Consider the following 27,393-nt stretch of genomic DNA (forward strand, 5'->3'; position numbering starts at 1 on the left):
TGTAGTTTCAGACAAAACAGCAAAAAAAAAAAAGTTACAAGTGCAACATTTTTCACAGATCTGTCAATTTGACAATTGTAAATAAAACATTTTTTTATTGAATTGGTTTGGCGTTTTCATATCCAATTCTTTCCATGTCTCTGGAGTTTTGGTACCTATTAACCACGGCTGTGTTTCCCCAATGTATACAATCAATGCTCCCAAGCTTCTTACTTATTTATGCAGCACTTTGAATTGCCTCTGTGAATAAAGAGATTCTGTTCAAGTACAAGGTGCTTTTGATTTGCAAGACTTGAAATAAAATACAAAATTCTTTTCAAAGTGCATCTGCATTGAATCAGGGTTGACAGTAATAACATCTCCTGTCAGTGAAACAGTATTGCTTCAAAAGACAAAGACAAGTGGATGAGGTCACTATTTCCAATTTCCTGGGTAATCGCTGATAGGAAGGCTACTCGGAAAACGCAGCTGCACCTTGTCAGCTTTGTCTTGTGAGGAGGAGTTTCAGGTGGTATAAAAGAAACAGCCTGGGTGAACCGGGATCAGCTGTGAGGAGAGGTCATTGCTCACCTGGGGGTAAGAACATTAACCCACCATAATTGATGCTGACACAAGGATTAAGATATGACGACTGAAAATGAACTCACCAATTATCGTTTTTCTTGCAGCTGGAAAGACTTACGTCAGAACTTAACTGGTGAAAGAGATGGTAAGTGTTTTTTTGATGTCTTTGTCCTAAATTTCTAAAAAACCTGAGAAACACAGTTTAGCCAAAACAGCTGAGGTCAGTGTAAGGGCTTCTGCTCGTCTTTGTGTTGGAATAATAAATAATGAAGTGTGTCTCAATACTTGAAAGGTCAGAGTCTCACAGATAGTTAGGCTTCACAAACAGTTCCAGAATGGGACGTGCATGCAACACTGTTTTCTAGTTGAAGTCATTCGTTTTTCCAATGTCTTTTTCTAATAGCTGTTGAGATCGGTTTTGTGTGGATGTTACGATGGCTCTTTATTTCACTAAAATGACAGAATTAAGTTCAATGGTAGTAAACATTTAGTTACATGATGCCCATTATGCTGGAATTTGCAAAAAAGGAAACACTTTACCCGACAACAGCGGATTTAACAGATTTCTTATCTTCTTCAGCTTGATGAGACCCATCAGAAAGTCAGAGTAGGAGAAGTGATAGGCACGGTTTCAGTTGGTAGTTGTGCTCCACTTTGCACAGTATTGCATTACACTATGAATGGAAACTGCAGGCATTTGTGTCTGGTGTGTCTCCATTGGATTACAATTTCAGGAGCAAATTAGAGACAATGCTGCTTGAGGTACTGTGTCTTCAAACAGCAGTGTTAGGCCCTAATATCAGCATCGATTCATTGAGTAAATCCTCACCTACACTGTTCAACTGTTTTCTGTCATGCATTTCTTTATGTTGCTAATGTCAAAATAAAGACTGACAACACAAAACAAACAATTACTAAAATTAACTAAACCTTGATTTAGACTATTGACTATTGGTCATTTGTTATAAAATATTTTAAGGAGCCAATACAGTTTAGCTGTGTACGCAGAGTGTTTCTGCATGGAAGGGAAAGGGTCTTTGACTGCTACAGCTGGGTGTTGTTTCCTTTTTTTAAGACAAATTCATAGTGTAACAGTTTTTTTTAGTGTAGCTAATAAATCACATCATTCTGGAGCCGGTTTAGCTCGTGCTGGTTTGCGGTGCCTTCCGTCCGTGAAACCCAGGTTCAAATCTGGGCTGCTCCCTGTTTCCTTCTCTACCTTTGTGCCGGTCCCAAGCCCGGTTGCTTTGAGAGGGTTGCGTCAGGAAGGGCATCCGGCATAAAACATTGCCAAGTTTACCATGCGACTTGTTTGCTGTGGCAACCCCTGATGGGAAAAGCCGAAAGAGAAACAACATTCTGGAGTTCAAACACATGAATAGATTCTATATTAAGACTTATTTTCAAGAATAATACAAGTGTGTCCAGACTTTAGAATTAAACATGGGAGGAACATTTTCCATTTCTGGGCAAAGACTTCATCTCCTCAAATACTGTAGTTAGATGCACACCAGCAAGCTCTCCTCAGCAACGTGCAAACACACAGTCCCCTCTCTATTGTAGTCTACAATCACGGCTTCCATAAACACAGAGAATCTAGTCACTCAAAAAGATGAGCAGCCATGAAGCTTGCTCAGTCAATGATCCTTTACTGGTTAAGACCCTGAACCGTTTCATATTTGATCCCAACAAAATAATAACGGCAGACAATCTACCTCAAACATGGTTGACAAATAGAATCAGTGCTGTAAGAGCAACAGATGCTTGCTGAAAACAGATGATGTAAACTAGTCACATATCCCCGTCACAGACGTCTCAAAGTGGCAGACCCTCGTTTCTGTTTTCATGAAAAAAAAGTTATTTTGTTATGTATGTACAATAGAAATAAAAAAGGCAATGGCGTGTTACCATTCTGGCCTGAGAGGTATCCCCCTTGCAACCCATCTAAGGTGACTGAAGAAATGCTTTGTATTGAAAAAGCCTGAGAGGCAACAATAATGCCACCTCCACCTGTGTGAACCTAGGTCACAGACACAGCTCAGGCAGATTAATTACTATTTTTTCCAACAGATAGCATTTTCCCTGGAGAAATGCTGTATTGCCCTAAAGTTAGGCAAATCTTATTTCTTATACAAACTCAATAAGGAAAGGGTTCCACCTCATTTAGCTTAAATTCAAAGCTCTGCCTCAGAGTTTAAGCTGACAATGTTCAAACCCATGTGAGCGTTTCAATGACTACTGGCAATATTCTGTAGAGCTGCAATCAACACGTTTACAGCCAATTTCAACATTTTGAATTTTGTTTTGCCGCCCAATGGAACATTACTGCTGTGGGTGAACTGCTGGCAGCCAGACAAATGGCATCAAACACATTTCAGGCTTAAACTGTTTGCTGAAATGATCTTTAGCAGGTCTTGCTGCTGGTTTGTTGCTTTTGAATTGGAAAGTCAAATTACATGTGGCTGGTTGGACAACTGTCATTCATCAAGAAAAAAGAAATCATCTGTCTTGAAAACTTGTTTGTTTGATATTTAGAGACGTTGCTTATATGTGTAAATGTGTTTGTGCATTATGAACACACCATTTACAAAACAAGGTGGTGAAAAGAATGTACAATAAAATACAAAGTTTTGTTTTTGTATTATTTGTTTGTGTGGCTTTACCTTCCTTCCTTCCTTTAGGAGTACAGAGGCAGTGTCAGACCTTTTGTCAGCTTCAATGCCAAACACGATGCTGAAGTCCTTCATAAGGCTATGAAAGGAATAGGTGAGTCTTTCTAATCCAGTGCTCTACCACATGCTGTGCCAGCCTTTTTCAATCATTATTTTTTAAGAACCCAAAACCTTCATGCATGGTATTCTTCATATTATTATCAGTTCTGAGAATTTACTGACATAATTCCTAATCTTTGATCTTTATATGTTGAATACATTTAGCATGAAATTAAGGTTTTCATTACCCTTGTGCTATCCTAGGCACTTTTACATTGGGAGTTGGGTCATCTGGACCCACTTGTGATTGTGTATCAGGACTTGTTCTGGTTCCACAATCTTAGTGCTCACATGGATTTTGTGGCGATGAACTTGGCTGAGCGGCAATTGGCCCAAAAAGTTCCAAAAATGGCAATCCTTCTAATGTGAGGTGGAGGAGTAAAACAATTTCAGATACAAAAAGTGTGGGGGTTTTTTAATTAGCAAATTAGGATTCAGTAGGATTCAGTGTTGACATATTTTTTTCTCTTCCACCTGCTTCGTCAATGTTGCCTGTTAACTTTTAATGTTTATTGTACATATATTTTCATCTTGCAGGAACACATGAAGATACCGTTCTCATGCTTCTGACATCTCGCAGCAATGATCAGCGCCAGCAAATAAAAACTGCATACAAAAAGGCATATGGAAAGGTAAGTCAACATATGTTATCACAAAACCTCATCATCCATCAAATGAGTTAACTGAATTCCATTAAACTGGGAATAAATACACAAATAATTGCTGTAATGGATAAGAAAAAATGTCCCATTGGAGCACTTGAAGGTTGGAGGATATGGAGCTGAAGTCAAAAGCCCTTGATTAGGAAGCAACGTTTTAACCCTTGTGCTATCCTAGGCACTTTACCATTGGGAGTTGGGTCATCTAGACCCACTAGACAGTGCTCTGAACCTTTTTTCTTCAATGATTTGTGATCTTCACTGGTGTCCATGGATTACATGAAATCTTTCCACAAGGGTTAAACAGTCGGGCAAAAAAGTATTTAGTCAGCCACCAACTCTGTAAGTTCTTCCACTTAAAAAGATTAGAGAAGCCAATAATTTTCATCATAAGTTTACCTAAATTATGAGAGAAAAAATAAGAAAAACAATCACATGTTTCATCTTCAGTGTCCTTGCTGATGGAAGGAGGTTTTCAGTCAAAATCTGACCATACACGGCCCCATCCATTCTTTCCTTTACATGGATCAGTCGTCCTGGTCCCTTCATTGAAAAACAGTCCCAAACCATGATGGTTCTGTGACACAGGTAGATTCTAGTGGATCAGATTCTGTGTAAGGAGCTGAACAACCAGATGCAAGTTTTCAAAATGTTTATTGTGTCCAGTCCTATAGTGTCCGGCCTCCAGCAGTCCAAATGCTCCAGGATGATTAGAGGAGCATGCAGTCAAAACCCCATTTATCTGAAAGAGGGGTGGGTCGCAACCACACCCCTCTGCTGTTGTTCGTCGCGTCCCCTCTCCACTTTCCAGTTCCATGGTCCACTGGTTCCACTTTGCTGTCCCTGGTCATGTGGCCGAGCCCAGACTCTACAATGTCCAATTCCTGGGGCTGGCATGCTTCAAGCACCACCGCTGCTGCTGCTGCTGCTGCTGCTGCTGCTGCTGCTGCTGCTGCTGCTGCTGCAAAACACCACACGTGCAGCCTCCATCCTGGTGCTCCAAAACACCACGCGTGTGGCTCCCATCGCTGGTATTCCAACACTGCTTGTGCAGTTCTTGTGGTGCGCCTCTTTTTTCCCGCCCCAAGTCCAGCTGTTCATCCTTTTTAAAGGATCAAAACTCCAACCCACCTTGATCACACACACCTGTGACTCATCACCAGATTTGCCATGAGCCATTCAAGGGCCCTTGGAGTTTTATGTTGCACAACCAGGATCAATAAAACAAAAAAGATTTAAAAAACCAAATTGTAAAGGTAGGAAAAAAGAATCACCCCGTTACAGTTCCACCCCCATGCTTTACAGTAGGTATGGTGTTCTTTGGATGCAACTCAGCATTCTTTCTCCTCCAAACACGACCAGCAGAGTTTAAGCAAAACGTTCTGTTGTGGTTTCATCTGACCATAGGACATTCTCCCAATCCTCTTCTGGATCATCTAAATGCTCTCTAGCAGACAGTAGACGGTTCTGCACATGTACTGACTTTAGCAGGGGGACACGTCTGCCACTGCAGGGTTTGAGTCCCTGGTGGTGTAGTGTGTTCCTGATGGTACCTTTGTTACTTTGGTCCCAGCTCTCTGCAGGTCATTCACTAGGTCCCCTGTGTGGTTCTGGGATTTTTGCTCACCGTTTTTGGGGGTGAGATCTTGGCGGGTTCTCAGATGGAGGGAGATAATCAATGGTCTTGTATGTCTTCCATTTTCTAATAATTGCTCCCACAGTTGATTTCTTCACACCAAGCTGCTTACCTGTTGCAGATTCAGTCTTCCAGCCTGGTGCAGGTCAACAACTTGGTTTCTGGTGTCCTTAGAAAGCTCAACAGAAATTGTTTTCTCAAGAGAACAAAATACATGTTTACTTATTTGGAGTAGAAAAAAATGATCAGTTTGTCAGCAATGTAAGACAAAATTGTAAAAACAAGATGATCACTAGATGATTAACTTTTCGTTGATTACTTTAGTCGTGGTTTAACACATGGAAATTTACCTACTGTTTGCTATTTTTTGGTTAAAACTACATTACTGTAAAACTACATTACTGTAGTTTTACAGTAATGTAGTTACATTATATCATAGTTACTGATGGAATGGGTTGACAGGTATCTTTATAAAGCTAACCATCTCTAACAGGTGCTTCTAATTTGGGATTGGAGGGAGTGGAGGCAGACTAATAGGTCTTTAAGGGTCAGAATTCTTGCTGAGACAGGTGTTCGGCCAGGGAAGTAGCTGAGCCGGACTTCCATTCCGGCTGGGACTCCGGAGTTGATGGCTAAATCGAAGATGGACGCTAAGGCGGTGACGGGTAGGCACAGCTGTGTTGTGACTGGGAAGGAGTGGGGAGATGACGGGGGATGTGAAAGTGAGGATAGTATGGAGATGAGCTTTGGGATTGAAACAGGAAGGGGAAAGAGAGGAAATAGTTTTGATGGAGCTGATCCTAAAAAACAAAGACGAGTGATGTCAACTGACAGTGATGAAGAAGGAAGGGATGGCTATAAAGTCATTTTGAGATTTTCTGAAGGACAAGGGTTAAGTACTTTGAGCCCGATAAAATTGACGACTATCTTGAAGAATCAAGTGGGGGACATTAAAGTTGCTAAAGTCCTGAGAGATGGGAACCTGTTGATTGTTTGTAGAAGTGAGGAGCAGAGGGACAGGGCCTGTAAAATGAGAGAAGTGGGGAAACATAAAATTGTTAGTATGAGCAAGGTAGGATTGGGAGGTCAGGGGCGGAGGGGAGTGATTTGGGGCATACCTGTGGAAATGTCTATTACGGAATTTAAAGCTAACCTACGAGGGGCAGAAATAAGAGAAGCAAGGAGATTAAGTGTTTTTCGGGATGGTGTGAGGAGGGAGTCTGAGGGAATATTGTTGGAATTTATGGGAAGGAGCCTTCCGGACAGAGTGTCCCTGGGATACATGTCTTATACTGTGAGGGAATATGTTCCTAAACCCATTAGATGTTTTCACTGCCAGAGATTTGGACACACTGCTGCTGTATGTAAAGGCAAGCAGATGTGTCCTAGGTGTGGAGAAGATCATGGCTATGAGTCCTGTGGGAACAAGATGAAACCAAAGTGTTGTAACTGTGGGGGGGACCATAGTGCTGCATATGCAGGTTGTGAGGTTATGGGAGAGAAGTCCATATTCAAAAAACCAGAGTACTACATAGAATCTCATCTGCAGATGCAGTTAAAATGGTTGGTAAAAGTTCTGATAGACAGGCAGGAGTCATACACGAAGTGCCAAATAGTATACAGGACAGGAATGTTGAGGGGAGAGTTTTGATAGATTTGAAGAAACTGGTCACGTTTGTAGCTGGAGTTATAAATGCAACGATGGAAACTAAATCAAAAACAGAAAGAATACAAATCATTGTAAAAGCAGCAGCGAACCATTTGGACATCAATGAGTTGACATGGGAAGAGGTTCGGAATAACCTTAGTGCCCAGTCTAGTCAGGAGGTGGGAAGTGTGGGATAGTAAATGGTTCTTATACTTCAATGGAATGCAAGGAGCTTATTGGCAAATGGACAGGAATTGAAAAAGTGTATAGATGACCTGGATCAAAAACCAGATATTATATGTATTCAAGAGACGTGGTTAAGGCCAAATTTAGATTTTAGAATTTCCCAATATACAGGAATCCGGTGTGATAGAGCAGAGGGAGGTGGGGGTGGTTGTGCCACATTTATAAAAAATAATTTCAATTACAGGGTGATTAAGATAGGGACACAAGAAGAATTTATTGGCATTGAAATTTATATTGGTCTGGGGAGAATAAACGTTGTTAATTACTATAATCCATGCAAAAAGTTAGATCTCAGTCTTCTTAAATCAATTATTCATCTAGACAATGGGCATGTCATTGTTTGTGGGGATTTTAATGCACATAGCACATTATGGGGGGGGAAGGTGACAGATGTTAATGGTGAGGTATTGGAGGATTTGATGGATGAATTACACTTGGTGTGTCTCAATGATGGGAGAGGAACAAGAATTGATGCTCGAACAGGGAATATGTCAGCACTAGATCTTACTTTTGTATCAAACGTTTTGGCAGGGGGTAGTGAGTGGAATGTACACAACAGCACAATGGGGAGTGACCATTATCCTGTGTTCTCTAGGGTTGGTGGTGATAGAGAACCACCAAGTAATGGAAAGGAAGGAAGATGGCTTTTTCATAAAGCAAAATGGGGTGAATTTACTTTTATGTGTGAGGAGGAATGTTCAAACATTAGTATGGAGAGTACGGCTGAAGAAATGGAAAAGAAAATTCGAAATTTAATAATTTCAGCGGCGCAAAAAACAATTCCGAGAAGTAAAGCAACTATGACGAGGAAAAATGTTCCATGGTGGACTGAAGACTGCAAGATAGCAGTTAAGAATAGGAATAAGGGTTTGAAACTCTTAAAACGGACACACACGTATGAAAATCTGTTGAATTATAAGAGACTTTGTTCACAGGCAAGAAGGATTATTAAAAAGGAGAAAAGGGAGTACTGGAGGGCTTTTTGTGATAAAATTGGTCGAACAACTCCAGTTAATACGGTTTGGGGAATGATTAGAAAAATGAAGGGTATACGGAGGGAGTTACAATATCCAGTATTGAAAATAGGTGATGACCTGGCGATATCGGATACAGATAAAGCAGAAATGTTGGCTAAAACTTTTGTGAGAAGTCAAAGTAATGAGAATTTGTCAGGGTATAGGAAAGGGAGGAGAGATGAAATTAGGGAACGGCACTACAAGGACTTTGATGATAACACTTATTTGACAACCATGGATACTCCGTTTACCTGCTTTGAATTGGATTTAGCACTACATAAATCTAAAATTACATCACCCGGTAGGGATGGTATAAGTTATGTTATGTTAAAACATTTAGGTAGGAAAATGAAATTGAAATTATTGGACATGTATAATAGGGTCTGGAGTGAAGGTAAATTGCCGACCAATTGGAAAGAGGCGGTGGTTATTCCCATATTAAAACCTGGGAAAGATCCGAGCAGCCCAGAAAATTACAGGCCTATAGCACTCACATCACATGTTGGTAAAGTGATGGAAAGAATGATAAATGAGAGATTGCAGTATTACCTGGAAAGTAAAAATTTGCTGTCCCCATATCAGAATGGTTTTAGGAAAGGTCGAGGGACAATGGATCCTGTAATCTGTCTAGAAGCAGACGTTAGGAAAGCCCAAGTAAATAAAGAATATTTGGTGGCGGTATTCTTTGATATTGAAGAGGCTTATGATATGGTCTGGAAAGAGGGTTTATTGATAAAATTAGGTACGTTAGGACTTAATGGAAGAATCTATAATTGGATTAAGGGGTTTTTGTTTGATAGATATGTTCAAGTTAGGATAGGAAAGTCCTTTTCTAATAGGTACGTAGTGGATAATGGAACCCCACAAGGTAGTGTGATTAGCCCTGTGTTGTTTTCAATTATGATTAATGATATATTTAATTCAATTGGATGTGAATTTGGGAAAGCACTATTTGCAGATGATGGAGCCTTGTGGAAGAGGGGAAGAAATATTCATTATGTGGAGAGAAAAATACAAGACGCGATTACGGAGGTGGAAAACTGGTCTTATGACTGGGGATTCAAATTTTCAGTAACTAAAACAAAATGCATGGTTTTTACTAGGAAACGTGGAACTGTTTTGAACTTAAGGTTATATGGAGAAGCAATTGAGCAAGTACATAGTTTTAGGTACCTGGGTGTTATATTGGATACAAAATTGAAATGGAGAGAGAACATTGATAGTATAGTAGGGAGATGTAAGAAAGTCATAAATATAATGAGATGCTTGAAAGGTACTGGGTGGGGAGCTAGTGCACAGGCTTTAAAACAAATATATATTACAATGATTAGGTCAGTCACAGAGTATGGAATTATTGTTTACAATACAGCGTGCAAAACATTATTACATAAAATAGAAGTCATCCAAAATCAGGCTTTGAAAATATGCACTGGGGCTATGAGGTCAACTCCTGCTGTGTCATTACAAGTTGAAATGGGGGAACTACCATTGAAACTAAGAATTAAACAGCTGATGCTTAACTATTGGGTGAAAATACAGGGTTGTGTAGATGTAGAGAACATGGTTAGGAGGGCTATTGATCCTTGTTGGGAAAGTGATAATGGGACAAATGAAAGTGCTGCTTGGAAATTAGCTAGGTTAGCGAGAAAAGCAAATATTCATGGCAAAACCCTAGTTAAGACGTTTTTGTACCCGACCACTCCTTTCTGGATTTTTCCAACTGCGCAAGTGGATTTGTATCTCCATAGAACAATGGAGGATAGAAAAGGGAAGGGAAACTGGGATGAGTTAACAGCAGACAGATTAGACACAGCCCACGCTTCATTTATACCCATATATACAGATGGATCTAAAGACCCAGAAACAATGCGAACTGGTTTTTCTTTCTGTATCCCTACATTGGACAAATCTGTTGGAGTTAAGACGTCAAAGGATCTTTCAGTTTTTACAGTTGAAATGTTGGCAATATCATATAGTTTACACTGGCTAGAACAGAACAGAATTGGGGATGGTATAATTTGTTCAGATTCATTGTCAGCTTTGATGTCTCTGAAGTCATACAATTCTGAGAGCAGATCAGATATTTTATATGAAATTTATGAGAGTTTGATCAGGTTGGCAAACTTGAAAATAAACATCAGATTCATGTGGGTACCAGCACATAGGGGGGTGGAGGGAAATGAAATGGCTGACTTCCTGGCAAAAAGGGCATTGAAACGGGGAATAGAGATGGAAATTCCATTAGGTAGGACAGAATTTAGGGCAATTGTTAGGAGGCGTATTATGGAAGAATGGCAGACGCAATGGGAAAGGGAGAGGAAAGGAAGACATCTATTTAGTATTCAGGACAGAGTAGGGAGAGGTATGAATGTCAGAGTAAACACCAGAGATAGCTGCATAATATCACGGTTGAGGATGGGACACACTGGTTTAAATAATACATTGCATTTGATAGGGAAACATCCAACTGGTTTGTGTGAGTGCGGGAGAGGGGAAGAGTCGGTGGAGCATGTGCTATGTCAGTGTGAACTGTATAGGGAGGAAAGACGACAACTGGAAAGTAGGGTACGGATGATAGAGGGTGAGCAAATGACTTTAAAGAAGCTTTTGGGAGGGGAGGAGAATTTCAATGGTGCGATTATAGGTTTTTTGAAAAGAACTAGGTTATTGAGGAGAATTTAGTTTTTTTTTTTTTCTTTTTTTTTTTTTTTAAAGTTACATTTGGTTAGGTAATCCCCACTCTGACCCACACTCCAACACAGTAGGTGGCGGTAATGCACCTTCACGTTAGTGCCTCCCGCCAATAAAATCACAAGAAGAAGAAGAAGAAGAAGAAGAGACAGGTGTTCACATACTTATTTGCAGCATAGCATACAAACAAATGATTTAAAAAATCATGTAATGTGATTTCCATATTTTATTTAGATTATGCCTCTCACAGAAGATGAAAATGTCAGACCCCTCCATGATTTCTAAGTGGGACAACTTGCAAAATCACAGGTTGTATAAATACTTGTTCGCCTTACTGTATGTCAAGAAACCAAACTAAAAGAAAATATTAGAAGGCGTAGTAGTTGTCGTCTTCCTTAGAGAAGGTCCCTCGTGGTTTTTCTTGATCAAATAAACTTTAGTAGAACCTAATGCAAAAGCAGTCCCAATGAGAAACTCATTTACCATCATGTCCTTCTGGTACAGTGATTAAAGTGGCTCATATATTTAAAGACATACTGATTTATATACAAATCTGTTTATGAAGGATTCTGTCTCTGTCAACATTAATGCTTACTTGATTGGCAGGACTTAGTCAGTGCTCTGAAATCTGAGATCAGCGGGTTGTTTGAGGATCTGATTGTGGCCTTGATGATGCCCCCAATCTCTTATGATGCAACTCAGCTGCACAAGGCTATCAAGGTAAGCAATGAGAACTTTCTTCAACTCTCTACATATACATCTATATCATTTATTCTGGTGCAGAACATTTAAAAATGTTTTATCTAGCATCAATCAATGTTAATGTTGACTAGAATTGCATAAGAAAAAAAAATTCTTCTCCTGCCTTAAACTTGATTAAATATAGTCCGGCACCTTTGCCCTGTTTATCATGAACATGTTTATGAATGAGGCCTTTGGTGCATAACTACATTTCCAGCAGCTATTCTGCTCACACACTGTGACAGTTCTCTTCCCAGTCACTCAGTCACAAATGTCTGAAACAGCTCCAGTTCTGAGGAGGAAAAATGTGCAGTGTGCTGGATTGTTTAAAGGTTGATTTATCTGATAAATGTGTTTTTTGTTGTTTTTCTTTTGGTCTGCAGTGAATGCAGCATTAGTGTACAGTATAGCATGAGCTAATCTGGTTTTGTAAGTTGGATAAATGTTCCTGATCCCCTGTTCTGACTAGTACTTCCGCACAAATTGACTTGATTGGTTTAGCAGATATGTTCATGCTACAGACTTCCTATCTTGTGTAACTTGCCATTTAGTTTATAAAACTCAAACCTATAATTATCTGTTGACCAAAGCATCAGCCTTTGCTGCAGACACTAGACATGTTTTTCTTTGCTGGGGTATAGTGCAAAAGTAGAGTAACACGTCTATGAGCTCAAGCTTCTCAGCAGGCACCATTCAAATGTTCTAAAAAAAACTTAATTCAAGACAAACGTTACCACCTCAAAAAATATGTAGCCTTGTTTCTGTCTTTAAGAGATGTTCCAGAAAACTAGCAGAATGAACACAATAGAATAGCAAAAACTTAAGAGAGTATGGACTCAAGAAGAACAAAGAATGTGCAGAGTTTGCTAACAGACCAGACACTGAACAGACTATTTTCAGACAAATAATTTCTTTTGGTTTTTGTCTGTTACTGAATAGAAAAATGTCATGCAGAGAAGAAGAAAGATGGCTGTTACAAACTAAAGAAAAAGAAATGATAGTTGAGGAGAAAGAAATATTAAAAAAGGGTTCGGAGAAACACAGAAAGATGGCAGGAAAAGATAATATTACAAAGACAAAAGTGTTCTAGATTTTGCCCAACCAGAAAAACTGAAAAGAGAGTTTCTAAACTTTTGTCAGGATGCTTGCCCTTCCAGTACGTCATACACTGACAGATGTTGTTCCGCTAGATTCATGAGATAAGCTGATGCATTTTAGTGCCTTTTAAAGTTTACATCATGAGCTGACTACGGCCAAGTACTGGAGAATAAGTGTGTTGTGTTTTTGAAGAAGGCTGGACGCTCTGATTGCTGGTTAAAAGGTCCATTTTGAGGAGCCCAGAGTGTGTGAAAAACCAATTGATTGTATTGACAAAAACACAGAACAAATATTGATGGATCATAAACATGTCTGTTCCATGTCAAGGAACATGGGGGTTGGATGTGTTGTTGAAAGTGTTACCCACAGAGTTCGTTGGTCAACGTGAAGTTGATGGTTCAGTGTTCATAGCTTCTGTGGTTCTGAGGTGGGTAGCTCGCCATCATGTCTTTGTCTGAAATTCCAAGGGTTACAACAGCAACAACAAAAAAACCTGACAGTTGTGGATAGTTTTTTTGATTCTTGTGGGTTTGGCTCTAATTCCTCGCCGGAATTTAAATTTCTGGTCTATGAAACGCCGTTCACAACGCCGCCACAGCAGTGAAATCAGCTGGAAGCTGGAAGCTCTGACCCAACCTGGATGTTTTTAAGGGGTTTTGGCCTTGCCACAAAAAGGGTGTGGGTCGGTGCTTTCAATTATTTAACTCTTGGTGTGCAGGGTTGGAGTGTGCAAGTGAGAAGTGAAGAATAATTAAATACATGTTGAAATAATTAAATATCATTCACACTTCTGTACTAACCTACACATTCCTCAGTGAACAAAGGCAACAAGGTTAACCCTAACCCTAGGAAAACCTGTTTACAAACTGCATCTTTGACTTGTTTTTAATTCAAGAGCTGCATCAAAACTTGTTTTTTTCTTCAGTCATTTTCATCACCTATCAGCCTCCTTAATGATACTAACTTTAGGTCCTCTAATCTAGTCATTCTCATATAAGGTTAAGAGTCATTTCCATCCTTAAAACAGCTTCAGCAGAAAAGGGCTCATCAGCGTGAAAAGACAGAACTCCTATTGGGTGTGTTACAAATCCATGGCTTTGATCTTATCTATGCACAGAGCAGGTTACCACTTTCTTAACCACTGATTAACGTCTCATATGCCAGTGGCAGATATTAATAAATGTAAGCAGATTAAACTATACGTCCTTCCTATGAGGGCAGGATCAACTTTGTTGCTTCTGTTTTAACTGGCATCTGTCAACTTCACTCAGATGAGATCATGACAAACATTTAGTGAGCAGCAATAATGCATGTCTGCTCTGAACAGTGTTTGGCTCTTATTTTACTGTATGCGCGTGTGATGCAGATTGTACTTGTGTATAGTGACAATAAAGGCATTCTATTCTATTCTATTCTATTCTATTCTATTCTATTCTATTCTATTCTATTCTATTCTATTCTATTCTATTCTATTCTATTCTATTCTATTCTATTCTATTCTAATAACTGGTGCTGACTGCACTCTACCAATCTGCCAATTGGGATTGCAGGTCATTCCAGAGCATGTTGTCCTTTGGTTCTGGCTTGCTGGTCTTAAACTGTGAATTTAACGAGGAAGTAGAACACAGGCTTTGAGATTTTACTGACTGCATTTACAGAACTATGATAAAAGCATAGTAATTCCAATGCACAAGTGCTGCCATCCTTTCTGAAATCTTGATATTGAATCATTTGTGGCAACATGGATAAAAGAGGTTCAACAACGCTACCTGGGGCTGGTCTGCCCCAGAAAAAGACTACAGAAAGGCAGGTGTAGGTCCTATTTTGAACCAAGAGGTGTTGGTTTGCTTTAAAATATAATTTATTAGACTTTAGTTAAAAACAATGTTAAGACAATCCTTTATAAAACAATCCTTAATAAAATCAGTTAAAGTATTCCAGAGGGGGAGCTTACCAAGGTGGTTAAAACTACACGAAAACACAAGCAATCAACACCATATGTTGTGAATCACTGCACACGTGATGGAAAACCACACAGCACACTGGAACCCACCACCAGACAGCAGTCCACCACCTCGGCCTCCCACCTCCTGAAACAAAAGTAATAACATTCACACAATTACACAGGGAAAATAAAAGGTGATCAATGGTCAAGGGCGTCGGGTAAGCCGCCCGACCGCCGCCGATCAGCAGGTGGGAACCATCCACAGTCCAGCGAGACGCCACAGCACAAAGAGGTCTCCTCTGTGTAGCTGGGATTTCCTGTCCCAACCGGTCCCACCACAGCGGGAGTAGGGACCCGTACAGGAGTCACAATTTAGAAACAGCAAAGGCAACCCAGCAGGGGGGCAAGGAAGGCGTGCAGACAAAACACGTTTTCTGCAGAAAAGAAATTAGAGCATTGATTGTTAAGCGCAGGAAGGCCAGCTTAACAAACCGGTCACGGAGAGGAGGTGCAGATCTAGGTGAAACAGTCCACGTCACACTTGCAGGCTACTGTCGCCACGCCGCAGATCCGCCAAAACACGGCCGATTGCTCATGGAAAGGAAACTGTAAACGAGTCTGCCTACCTGCCTGTCTGCTCCCGTTCCCACTTCCCGATGCCTCGATGTACGGCAACAACAAGAGGTCATAAAAGAAAGGAGGAGGAGGGCTTTTAAAGCCCCATCTCCAGATTAACTTGGCTGTGTCATTCGCAGCCTCATAATTAGAAGGCTTGTCCTACTTACCACACATTAATAAGAATGAGAAAATGCTGCTGCATGGAAACAGTTCCAACAGCATGAGACCAGTTACCGGTACTAGACTAACAAAGGCAAACATGTAAAAATGTAAAGAAATGAATGTTCTGGTCTGTGCAGAAATCTTTTTTTTTTCATGCTGATGCCAGCTGTCAAAAAGAGAAATCCCGTGAAAAACAAAGCATGTACATATTTACATTTGACACGCATTTCCTTCAGCTTAATACTACGGATGACTTAAAGCACAAAGTAGCAAACAAATATTTGTAGCTGTCACATACTGTATATGTAAACTAACCTTCAATACAATCGTATAATATTTTTGTCAACACCAAAGTAGTTCTAGAACAAATCAATTGAGGTTGAATTTACTGTCAATGTATCTGTGTTTCCATCAGTTGGCCCTATTTTACATTTTTTTACAGCATTTATCTGTTCCAATTGTTTTTTCTCAAATTTTAATCTCGTCTTTAGATTTCAGCAGCACACTGAGACTCTTTATTGTTGAAAATGCAAAATACAAAGTATACAATTCTGTTTCTTTAATTGACAAATGATTCATTGAGATATCTTTTCACCATTTTCTTCTTTTTGTCTTGTGCTAATTACATTTTAGGCCTGCATTTGTTGTTTTATTTCTTTAACAGCTAAAACATTTATAAAAACATCTCGAAGAATAGAGAGATTAGAGTTTCAGTGGCCTTAAAATAGTGTCACATTTGACCTTTCTAAGTAGCTGGCATTGATATTTTTCCTCATGTAGTTTATCTTCTACTCACAGTTGAAGTGTTCTGTCACACTTTTCAGTTCTTTATGAGATAAAGCCCACAACAACTAAAGTTACGGACTAAAAAAAATTAATACAGTTTATATTGAGCTCATCCATACACTGTATTTGTTTCCTATAGGGGGCCGGAACTGATGATCAAGTGCTGATTGAGATCGTGGCTTCAAGGTCTGGTGAACAGATCAAAGAGATCATCAAAGTTTACAAGAAAGGTGATGTTATGAGATGAGAAGAAGACACACCAACATGAACCACGGTATCATTGGGATTTTGGGTAATGGAAATAGGGAACATACCTTAAGGTTGAGTATGTTCTTTGTAGACCTGTCTTATGTGAACATCAGTTTCATGCATAAGAAAAAAACGTTTCTGCAGAATAACACACGTCCACATGTTGGATTTAAACTTCAAGCTTGTGCCTATCATCTTCTGGTTGTCTGAGTTTGGGTTGCACAGGCAGCAGTCACAATTGTGACCAGACCTTCATCTCCTTGACCATTTATTCCAGCTTCTTCAGGAGAATACTGAAGCTTTCATGTAGCCACTCAACAGAGTGTAAAGCTCCTGGAATGCATTTTCTTTTTCCACCTTATCTCTCCCACGGACCTAGTTTCTGTCATTTTTCCACATCTGCACTGTGTGTGTCTGCACCTGACTGTGCACATGGGTGCAACGTTATTAGAATTTTCCTTGGTCCATAGCACAGTCTTGAGTTGCCTTTTTGATTGCCTACCTCATGAAAGGATAACCCTCATTGTCATTACAACTGTTTGGAATTCCAGGTAATGGGAACTTCCTGACCTGTCCTCGTTTTTCCCTCAGAGTTTGGTGGCAAACTGGAGAAGGACATCTACGGTGACACAGACGGGCACTACAGAAAACTGTTGGTGATCCTGCTGCAGGTAGAGAAGAATGTTTTTTCCTGTCTGTAGTGATGCCAACAGAAAGTCATCAGAGGTTAGATTTTCAATTTGACAGCATCAGAATACCATTGCTGTAAACCATAGCTACTTCTTTAAGGATCTGTTCTGTAATTCAGGAACCAGAACCAGAAGAAGAAGAACCACAGTTCTTTTCTGCAGAGTTCCAACAGTGTCTGAGCTCATTGTTCTGTTTGTAACACTGTCTTTCTGTTCTGCCTCCTCTGGTCCTTCTACTTTACCTTTGTCTGCAAAGGGGAGCAGAGAGGAAGGAATAGATGAAGATAATGTTGAGAATGATGCCAAGGTAAGAAATCTAAAAATCTCCTTATTCTAATATCATCTTGATATTTGCTATAAGCAAACAATGACCCAAGTCAAGAATTAACTGACTTTGGACAAGATAAAATCTAAGGAAAACTTACTCTGCAGCCAGTGGCGGTTCTACCCTGAATTACTCCCCGGGCGAGACCCTCCCCAGGCGCGCCCCCCCCCCCCCCCCCCCCCCTAGTCACAACAGAACTTTGTTTGTCTTTGTCAACTGACATGTTATATTGTCATTGAAATTAAGAAGTGGATACAAAAGATGTCAGAATTCTGAACAGCATTATAATAGTTATCAGAACACAAAAAATAAAAGACCATAAGCATGGCAAAAATACAGTTAGCTAAGAAAATATTAAATCAATATTAAATAAATAATATAAAATAAATATTTTAAAAACATTTATGAATTGGAAATTTAAATTGTCATGTTCTATATCGATCTCTACTTCAGAGAAGAAAAATTAGCTCATGTTTTCCGTCTTCAATCCTTTGATTGGCACATTTTCAGTTATGACCTGTTGAATTATGTTTTGTCCCCATAGAGTTGCAGTAAATGGTAAATATTCATTTTTAAAACTACCTACAGATTTATAGAAATTCTATTGGCTAAAAATATAATCCCACATTTGTAAAACAAATAAAAAATAAACTTCATATGCAGGCTCAAAATTAACCCCTAAATCCCCAGTTAAATGTCAAAAAAACATTGGGAAAACGTTTAGGCTGCCACAAACGATTATTAAATTTAAGACCAATCTCAAATTATTTGCCCCATTAGCATCTTATGGCAGCAGCAGCATGCTGTGTAACCATCACAGCTTTTTTAACATTATGAACTAGTATACAACAGCAAAACACAACAAAACCTTTGTGTTACAGCAGAGCAGACAGACACATGAATCATAACTAATGTTACAAGTTAAGGCAGAGCAAATTTTTAAGAATAAAATCTAAAAAATCAATAAAAAATGACGCTATTTGCAACATTTGAGCCTACTTCAGTGTTGGTCATCGACCAAAATAAAGTTTTCATCGGCAACGTTGTTGTAGGTTGAAGGGCAGGTAGCATTAGAATTTAGAAAAGACATGCATCAAGCTGTGAGGACTTCCCGTTTTCTTTATCTCTTTTCTCCTCTTCTTTTCTTTTCTTTCTAAATTGGGCACCAGATGGCTTTGACCTTTTTTTCTCCATATTTTAGATGTTTTTGGCGTTTGTTTGGCATAAATGTCCTCACGTCACGAAGAAGGCATCAAGTCCATCGACTGAACCAACTGTCACCTTAGTGACAGTATTGTTTTGTGTTGCCATTTTTTCATTTGGGCATTTAACACAAAATTAACCCAAAAAAAGCAGAATATATTTTCTATACCTTTATTAAAGTGTAGGTTATAGAATGTCACCTTATGACTGACTTATAAAAAGGTTTTATGAAGTAGATTCAAACCCCCGCCCTTGTCCCCACCTAGCCACTTAATTTGGAAGCGTCCCACAATTGAACTGATTCCCCGCAGCCCCCCCCCCCCCCCTTTCTTCACACATTTCCAGCAGGAGCGCGTGCAGCTATAGCCAGGGGCGCTGATTCGCTACATGACGGCGCAGTCGCAGTTTTTACTTTTATTTTTTTCATCAAGCCCGCGACCGTCGCCTCCCCTGAAAGATGAGCCCGCCAGGTTTTGCGCATGCGCAAACGCGGTGGTGCTCCGTGCTCCCCCCGCGCCCCCTCCCTTCTTCTTCACACACATTTGTGTCTACTTCTCAAAGACAGGAGAGCGCAGCTGCGGGGCGAGGGCGGCGGCGCGGCCAGGTTCAGGCTGTTACAAACTCACAAACTGTGACATAAGTAAACCAATAGTGGTGCATATAATATTTTACAAGGGCTGAGCCGCCGGTGCCGCCCCCCTTCAGTTTTCCGCCCCAGGCCACCGCCCGGACGGCCCGTGCCTAGAACCGCTACTGTCTGCAGCCATTGAGTTGACTTAAGACTTACATTGGCTCAGCTTACCCCCATTCATTTAATAAAGACATATTCTCTGCCCTCAATGAGCAGTGGTTTGATCAGACGATGTTCTACCTTTTTGTGTGTGTGCTTGAGTGTGTGGTGGGTGGGTAGCGGTGTTGGGGGGTTATAAAGACTCACTGGCCACTTTATCTGGCACATCTGTCCAACTACTCGTAAACACAAATTTCTATCAGCCAATCACATGGCAGCAACTCGATGCATGTAGGCGTGTAGTCATGGTCAAGACGATCTGCTGCAGCCAAACCGAATATCAGAATGAGGAAGAAAGATGACTGAAGTGACCTTGAACGCGGCATGGTTGTTGGAGCCAGACAGGCTGATCTGAGTATTTCAGAAACTGCTGATCTTCTGGGGTTTACAGGCAATGGTCCAAAAAAGAGAAAACATCCAACAAGTGGCAGTTCTGTAGGCAGAAATGTCTGGTTGATGCCAGAGATCAGTGGAGACTGACCAGACTGGTTCTAGCCGATAGAAAGAAAACAAGAACCACTGGTTCCGATCGAGGTCTGCAGAAGAGCATCTCTGAACGCACAACACGTCCACAGCCTACCATATTCTGATGGCTACTTCATGCAGGATAAGGCGTCATGTCCTAAAGCTGGAATAATCTCAGACTGATTTCTAAAACAAGACAATGAGTTCACTAGACTCCAAATGGTCTCCACAGTCACCAGATCTCAACCCAATAGAGAACTTTTGGGATGTGGTGAAACTGTTAATTTACAAATGCAAGAACTTTGAAGTGGATAGAAAGGAAATGATAGTAATGTGATCAGTAGTGCTCTTTATCCATTTATTGCCTTGAATAGGTACATCTTCCTTATGTCAACAAGTGCACTGTGCACAAATTCCCCCCAAAAAAGATATTGCATTTAAAAAATCTGACATCAGCTCGTCGTAATATGTATTATTCATCATCAATTAAGAAACTTAGATAGTTCTAGAATTTGGAAGCTGGAAATGTGTTATCTATTGGTACTGACATGATTGAGCACCAAGAATTACATGTCTGGGGTGTTTTTTTTTACCTTCAGGATTATTTTTTTAAATACCGGTATATGTGAAAACATGGTCCTAGTAAAGATTTGGAGAACAGGCAGTACTGCTGGTCTGTTTGGTGTTTTATACATCACAAGTCATTCAGCCTGTGTGTGTGTGTGAGTGAGCTGTGAAATAATGAACCATAAAAACTCTTCTCACTGTTTCAAATATAAAGCAGGGAAAAGTGACAACCACTGAGTAAAAATCCTATTGACAATTTTAGTCCAATATTCTGAATGTTCCCATTGGGATTGACTGCATTGCAACCTACTGGCAACATATTGACTTGTGCATTGGGATCAAGCATTGGATTCTCCTGCACATCTCTGTAGTACATAACACCATCATGGGACCAGCCCTCCCTGACTCATGGAGGAACTGCTGCTGTGTCCTTAATGATAAAATGAGCAGAGAGAAATTACCTTCTGAGCATTTTTTTTTCTCAGTTAATTTTGTAATTAAATTAAAGTAATGCAGGAGAGAGATTAAAAAAAAATCTTTAGCTAGCTGTAGAGAAAGAGACATAATATTAAGAATTCCTCTCGTATGAGTGACAGGATTAAAAGATGCTCAGCTGAAATGCTGCAGTGCAGAGCTCTTTAATACCACTATTCCTATCAGATCCCATGAGTCAGTGGACATTGCTGTGTAAGCGTAAAAATGAGTGTGTGCTCTGCCATCGCAGGAGCTGTATGCTGCTGGCAAGGGAAAGTTTGGCACAGATGAAGAAAAATTCATCACAATTCTTGGTAACAGGAGTGCAGAGCATCTCCAAAGAGGTGAGGCTGTGAATGCTGCTGCATATGAATGTGTTGGCTAATTATGACAAAATAAATAGGATTGAAAAATGCAAAAAACAGGTATGTATGGCATGTAACGACAAAAAAGCACAAACCACATTAACAACACTGAAATTGATGAGATGAGATGAGAAAATGAACACAGTCTAAGTATCATTTCTCTGATATGGAATTCTTCTTTGCAAAGAGCTCACAGAGCCAGAACAGCTCAGCAGGTCAGGTTGAACACAACGAAATCTGGAAGATCTGCAAAAGAAATGTGTCCATTAGATCAAACTTGAACCTTTGCAAAGTGTCTGGAAGTGAGAGACCTGGCCCTTCCTTTGTGTTATATTTTCCTAAAACCTGTTTACCACTGTTAAATACGGAGCCCCCCAGGTGCCAGTGGTTAAAAAAAATCTCATAAACCATGCCCACAAAGGGTTAGGATTAGGCTAACATGTGCTAACAAGAGTTAACCTTGGATGAACTTAAACTGCAATAACATCAGTCTTTATTTTGTCTGGACCCGACTGGGAACACAATATGACATGATTGTTTGCACGGTTTCTCAGGACTGTTCATTCAAAAGCCGCCTCCGCCCGTCCTAAAGCCGCCTCCGCTGCTTGGAGATGCAAATCTCAAACATTGTTTTCACTTCTTAAAAGCTAATTGGGTCTTTGTGATCATATAAATAATCAAGCTGCGTCTCATTTTAAATGCAAAAGTTGATCTTTAAAAGATTCTACAGAAACACAGCAAAAGAACAGAAATCAGGGATGCAACCACATGACTCCTCATGCCTGTGCCTCTCTGCTAGCACTCCTTTGCTGGGAGAGAACTTAAAATGTCTTTTGGGGGGAATCTTTCACTTTTTCATAGAAATGTCTCACGGTTCTTCAGAAGATGTTCAGCTATGAAAGTTTTTAACCGCACACATTCAAAATAAATACAGAACATCTCAAGTGGAGTGGAAGAATCAGTCCTGTTCATTCGGTTTTCTTCTGTTTAGTTCATGTTAGGTAGTTCAACTTTCTGTTCAGTTTTCTACTGCCAGGATCACATCAGGTTTGTGCTAGTAATCCACCACATTGTGTCTTTAGTTTGTAAGACTTCCAATACACTATTTATCTAGATATCTCGATACATTTGCAAATTTATGCAAGTAGGAAAGATCCTTTAGTGACACAAATTATGCACAACTGGCATTTGACAAACAAGCAACAGTAATCCGTCCGTCCATCCATCCATTTTCCAAAGCCATTCAATCCTTCTGGGCTCTTGAGTTTCCAGGAGCGTATCCCAACTTTTTCACTTCCCTTTTTCTATGTACAGTTTTACAGTAAAAACCTTTTGCTAACTCTTAAGTATGCAAAGACAGATTTGGAGGTAAAGTGTGCAGATCAGAAATGTCCTTTCACAAATGTAAGCATGGACATATTTGAGTTGCTTCTATTCCCACAAGGTTTTTGAGGAGTCATTAAGTTTGTTTTGTTTCCTTTAGTGTTTGCTGCCTACAAGAAGCTCTCTGGCTGCGACATAGAGGACAGTATTAAAAGTGAAACTACTGGGAATTTGGAGAATTTACTGCTAGCTGTTGGTAAGAATTTTTTGTCACACCACACATGAAACAGCCTATAGTTTCAGTTCACTGCAGTACAGATTGGGCTTTTCAAAAAGATAACAGACTTTATTTTTACAGTGAAATGTGCCAGGAGTGTTCCTGACTTTTTTGCTGAAACCCTTTACAAGTCCATGAGGGTATGTATGATAGTCCAGCCCCACAGTGACAAGAAGACTGAAGTTCTGCTAGAACTGGCAGCTATTTTTGTACATTCAAGTGAAAGATATTTACAGATAATGAACTCCATTAAAAATGATAATTTCTTGTGACAAAGCATACATTTTAGTGTCCATGGTAAATTCAGAGAACGATGATTTGGAGCCTGATTAGGTCTGGAAGACACAGATTTTTCATTTAAAGATCTTAGGGTGAAAACACAACTTGCTTATAATTTGGGCTGAAAGACAATAATGTAGCTCACTTGGAAGCCGCTTACTTGCTGCCTTTAGTTTATTTATTGTTTTGTTTCTTTTCTGATTAGAGAGCTGGAACAGACGACGAAACTCTGACCAGAGTAATGGTTTCGAGGAGTGAGGAGGACCTACTGGATATCAAAGCAAGCTTCAAAAGGATGTATGGAACATCTCTTTACTCCACCATCCAGGTAAAACTAACTAAAGTCTAAATCTAAGCCCAAGCTTGGTTATCATACCTTTTTCAGTATTTAATAGGCATTAGAAATAGAATACATGTTTTGTTAGAAAAGTACCATCAGTGTGATTGATTCTAACACTCTTGGTCTTTCTTTATATGTGACATTAAGCTGCCAGCTGGGGGCACTTTGCATGTGCTGTTCATGTTGCGCGTTGATGGAGGGGGGATCAGAGTTTGACTTTAATTGTCGCCTTGGGCATAATGAAACAGCTCTCCAGCTTTTCTCAGATTTCTCTGCGAATGAATCCCTTTTCCCAGGGCAGATGTTCCCTCAGAAAAGACACAAAGCAATCTTCCTGTAGACCTCCTGAAAGACAAGAATAAAACAAAACAATTTTTTTTTTTTTTTTTTTTAATAGCTGATGCAAATCAGCTTCTAAAGAAATATAAAAAAGAAGAAGTTCTTATTTCTCCTGACCACCAGGTAACTCTGGCTTTCACCTTTTTACAGGCAGTTTTTTTAATAGCCTCCTTTCTAAGCTGGTTTATATTTAATGCTGTAATCTTTTCACTCACAGCAGTTCAATGCAGTTTTCCTCATGAGATTTTCCGAGTTATGTTTCGCCCTTGTGCTATCCTAGGCACTTTAACATTGGGAGTTGGGTCATCTAGACCCACTAGACAGTGCTCTGAACCTTTTTTCTTCAATGATTTGTGATCTTCACTGGTGTCCATGGATTACATGAAATCTTTCCACCTTTATCCACCTTTGTCATGGTAGGGAGAACACGTCAATGGAAGGGTGGGGGTCATATATGATAGAACAGGGGATAATGCAATACTAATACTAATACTCATACCAGGGAGTCATTGAAAAAACAAAGTATTGTATTGTTAGTGTGGCAACATGAGTGGTTCAGGCACACTAATAAAACTGGGGACTCAGATGACATGGTTCCAAATGTAATAGATTAACCTATTTAGTTTAAAAGACAGAATAAAAACAATAGGGGCCTCAAGCCCACCTGGAAACAGAGCTGGTACTCAACAAAACCCAAAACAGAACAGAAACACCCCACTCACATGCAGGTATATATTGTGAAAACCAAAGCAAAAAAACCCACAAACAAGTGAACTCCCACTTGTGTACCAGTCAGTCACTGTTGCAGGTAGGCAGGGAGGGGTGGATTGTCATGAGTCCCAAAACAGGCCTCCAAGTCCCAGGAGCGCCTGAGCAGTCATGTGGTCGGCCACAAGGGGGATGGGAGAGGAGGTGCCACTGTCAGCAGCTGACCCGTCCGACCAGCGGAGCGGATGAAAGAGACCCTGTTGAACACTCCAAATTAAAACCCGTCCAAGCAGCAGGTTCCACCAAACACACTGCAGAGGCAAACCAGAAGACGGGCAGCAGGGCGTTACCTCAGCAACCAGAGGACATGCAGGGCGAAGAGGCAGACATCACCCATACCGATCAGCGCTGGATTTCACCTAAAGGGAGGGGCCTCAGCTCCACTTCGCCTTTTCCTGTCACACACAGATTCGCTGTGTGACGAGGAATTATGACAATCACTGCAGTAAAAACAAAAGGACACCACAAGACCTGCACTGACAGAGGAGCAGAAACCCAGAACTGGAGGCAGTCTCAGCCAGGAACTGAGGGAGAGGCAGCTATTTTATAGATGGCCTCATCAGCAGCACCAGAATGAGAGCGACTACACCCGTGCCCCCATTAGCTCATCCTGCCACATTATTCTACAATGACTCCAGTCCTTCAGTGGTAATAAAGGAGTTTCTAATCTTGGCCACATACACCTTCACATCAGCAGTATGTTGGTTTTAATGTGATGCTGCGTTTATATTTATATCTGTTCTCCTCTAAATGATTAAAAAACATCAATCTTTAAACTGGTTCACTGTTCAAAGACAACCTTTTTTGAGCACAAAGACACAGATGGATCCCACAGAATAGTGAATGGACAGAAAGACAAGAAGAGGTTTCTGGTTCTGTTCCCGCTTCCACCTCACTGCAGTGAGCTTTCCTCAGCACCACACACCAACGGTTGGCTTGGAGGCCCTTTTTGTTTGTTGAAGAGTGAGGGATGGATTGCCGCCATAGAATACACATTTGCTGATAAGTAATAAGAAGCAAGTGTGAGATCTGGCTGTGGAAAACTAGAAAATTGAGAAGGAAAGAAGAGGATGTAAAAGCTTTGGTCAGATAAAAAGCAGTTGACTCACTTTGAATTTGGAACATCTTTGGAAAAAGTTAGTCTCATTCTGTATGTAAGGTTTGTTTTTAGAAATTGCCTCGAGTACACTTTTCTTCCGATTTCATTTCTTATGGAATCCTGAAATCAAAACTCCAGTGAACAGCCTAAAGCTTTCAGCGGAACAGAAGGAAAGCTGCTCTGCGTCTTGTGTTGAAGATGTTTGCATTGTGTTCTGTCCACCAGTGAATTCTGTCACATCTTTGGTAGATCAGGTGTTAACGTGCAGCTCATTTCTTTGTAGTGAAAAGGACGTGGCCTACTAGTTTTTGGAACACGTTCACACAGTAACAGCAGGAATCATGCGAGGGATGTAAGCTAATGCAAATGGTGATAAGGTATGTTTACTCGTGTCTCACCGGTTAAAGCCTTTAAAACAGTTAGGATGTGCAAACCAACCACGAAGACCACCTGGACTGAGGTGATAGAGTGTCCACCATCTTCAAGGCATTTGATCTGTAATTTCTCAGGTGAAATGAGAAAGGCCCTGAATACTAAGCTGCAGTGCATGTTGTGTGAGGGAAATACTGTTTAGTGTTTCGTAACTTTGATTGAATTGAATTTGACAAGTCAAAAGAAAAATACTTAAGGTGCGTTGCTCAGGGATTCAGCACGTGGAGGGGAGGTGCCAGAGATCCAGGCGCTGCTGCATTAGCCACACATCGTCACTCGCTTAGTGAAATGAACTCATGCACAGGGAAAAGGAATAGTCATTTCTGAAGTGAATCTTTCATACAGTTGAGTTATTTCAAAGCTTCTTCTCTCTGTGTGCTTGATTTGTGCAGGAAGACACAAACGGCTACTACCAGAAGACACTGCTGTACCTCTGTGGCGGCAATGATTAATCCTGGTCTATCAGGTGTCGAGCAGCATTGAGCAATGAGCCACTGGGGAACCATGAGACGAGGCTGTAAACATGAGACCAGAATGTGGGTTCTCTCTCCAACTCCAGCTTGGTGCTTATTGAGATGTTGCACATTAACAAATCTGAATCTGACTTTAATCGGTTTGAGTCTGGAATATCCCTTGCAGCAGTTCATTCACCTTAAATGCACTAGTTTGAAAACATTAAATAACAACCACTGATAATAATGAAGTTATAAACTAGTTAATGTTTAACAATGTAGCATGTTTTTGCAGTGGTGTTTGAGTGAGCTAATAAAACTGTGTGCTGTGTTAAATACATCCTAATGATTTTTTCAAGCTTTTCATGCAGCAGTG

The 27,393-nt window shown here is 40.3% G+C and overlaps 1 protein-coding gene across 1 annotated transcript; it reads left to right on the top strand.

The window, feature by feature from the left end:
* Window positions 1-467: 467 nt before the first annotated feature.
* Window positions 468-27,354, top strand: anxa5a (annexin A5a). Its single transcript, XM_078953484.1, has 13 exons — window positions 468-576; window positions 669-709; window positions 3,246-3,330; window positions 3,873-3,967; window positions 11,838-11,951; window positions 16,721-16,811; window positions 17,422-17,501; window positions 17,776-17,826; window positions 21,594-21,687; window positions 23,192-23,287; window positions 23,390-23,448; window positions 23,793-23,915; window positions 26,958-27,354. The coding sequence occupies exons 2-13, from the start codon at window positions 707-709 to the stop codon at window positions 27,015-27,017; spliced, it is 951 nt and encodes a 316-aa protein (XP_078809610.1). The 5' UTR covers window positions 468-576; window positions 669-706; the 3' UTR covers window positions 27,018-27,354.
* The last annotated feature ends 39 nt before the right edge of the window (window positions 27,355-27,393 follow it).

The sequence above is a fragment of the Oryzias latipes genome, chromosome 10 (assembly GCF_053564925.1).
Source record: "Oryzias latipes strain Hd-rR chromosome 10, Olatipes_Hd-rR_3.1".
NCBI lineage: Eukaryota > Metazoa > Chordata > Actinopteri > Beloniformes > Adrianichthyidae > Oryzias > Oryzias latipes.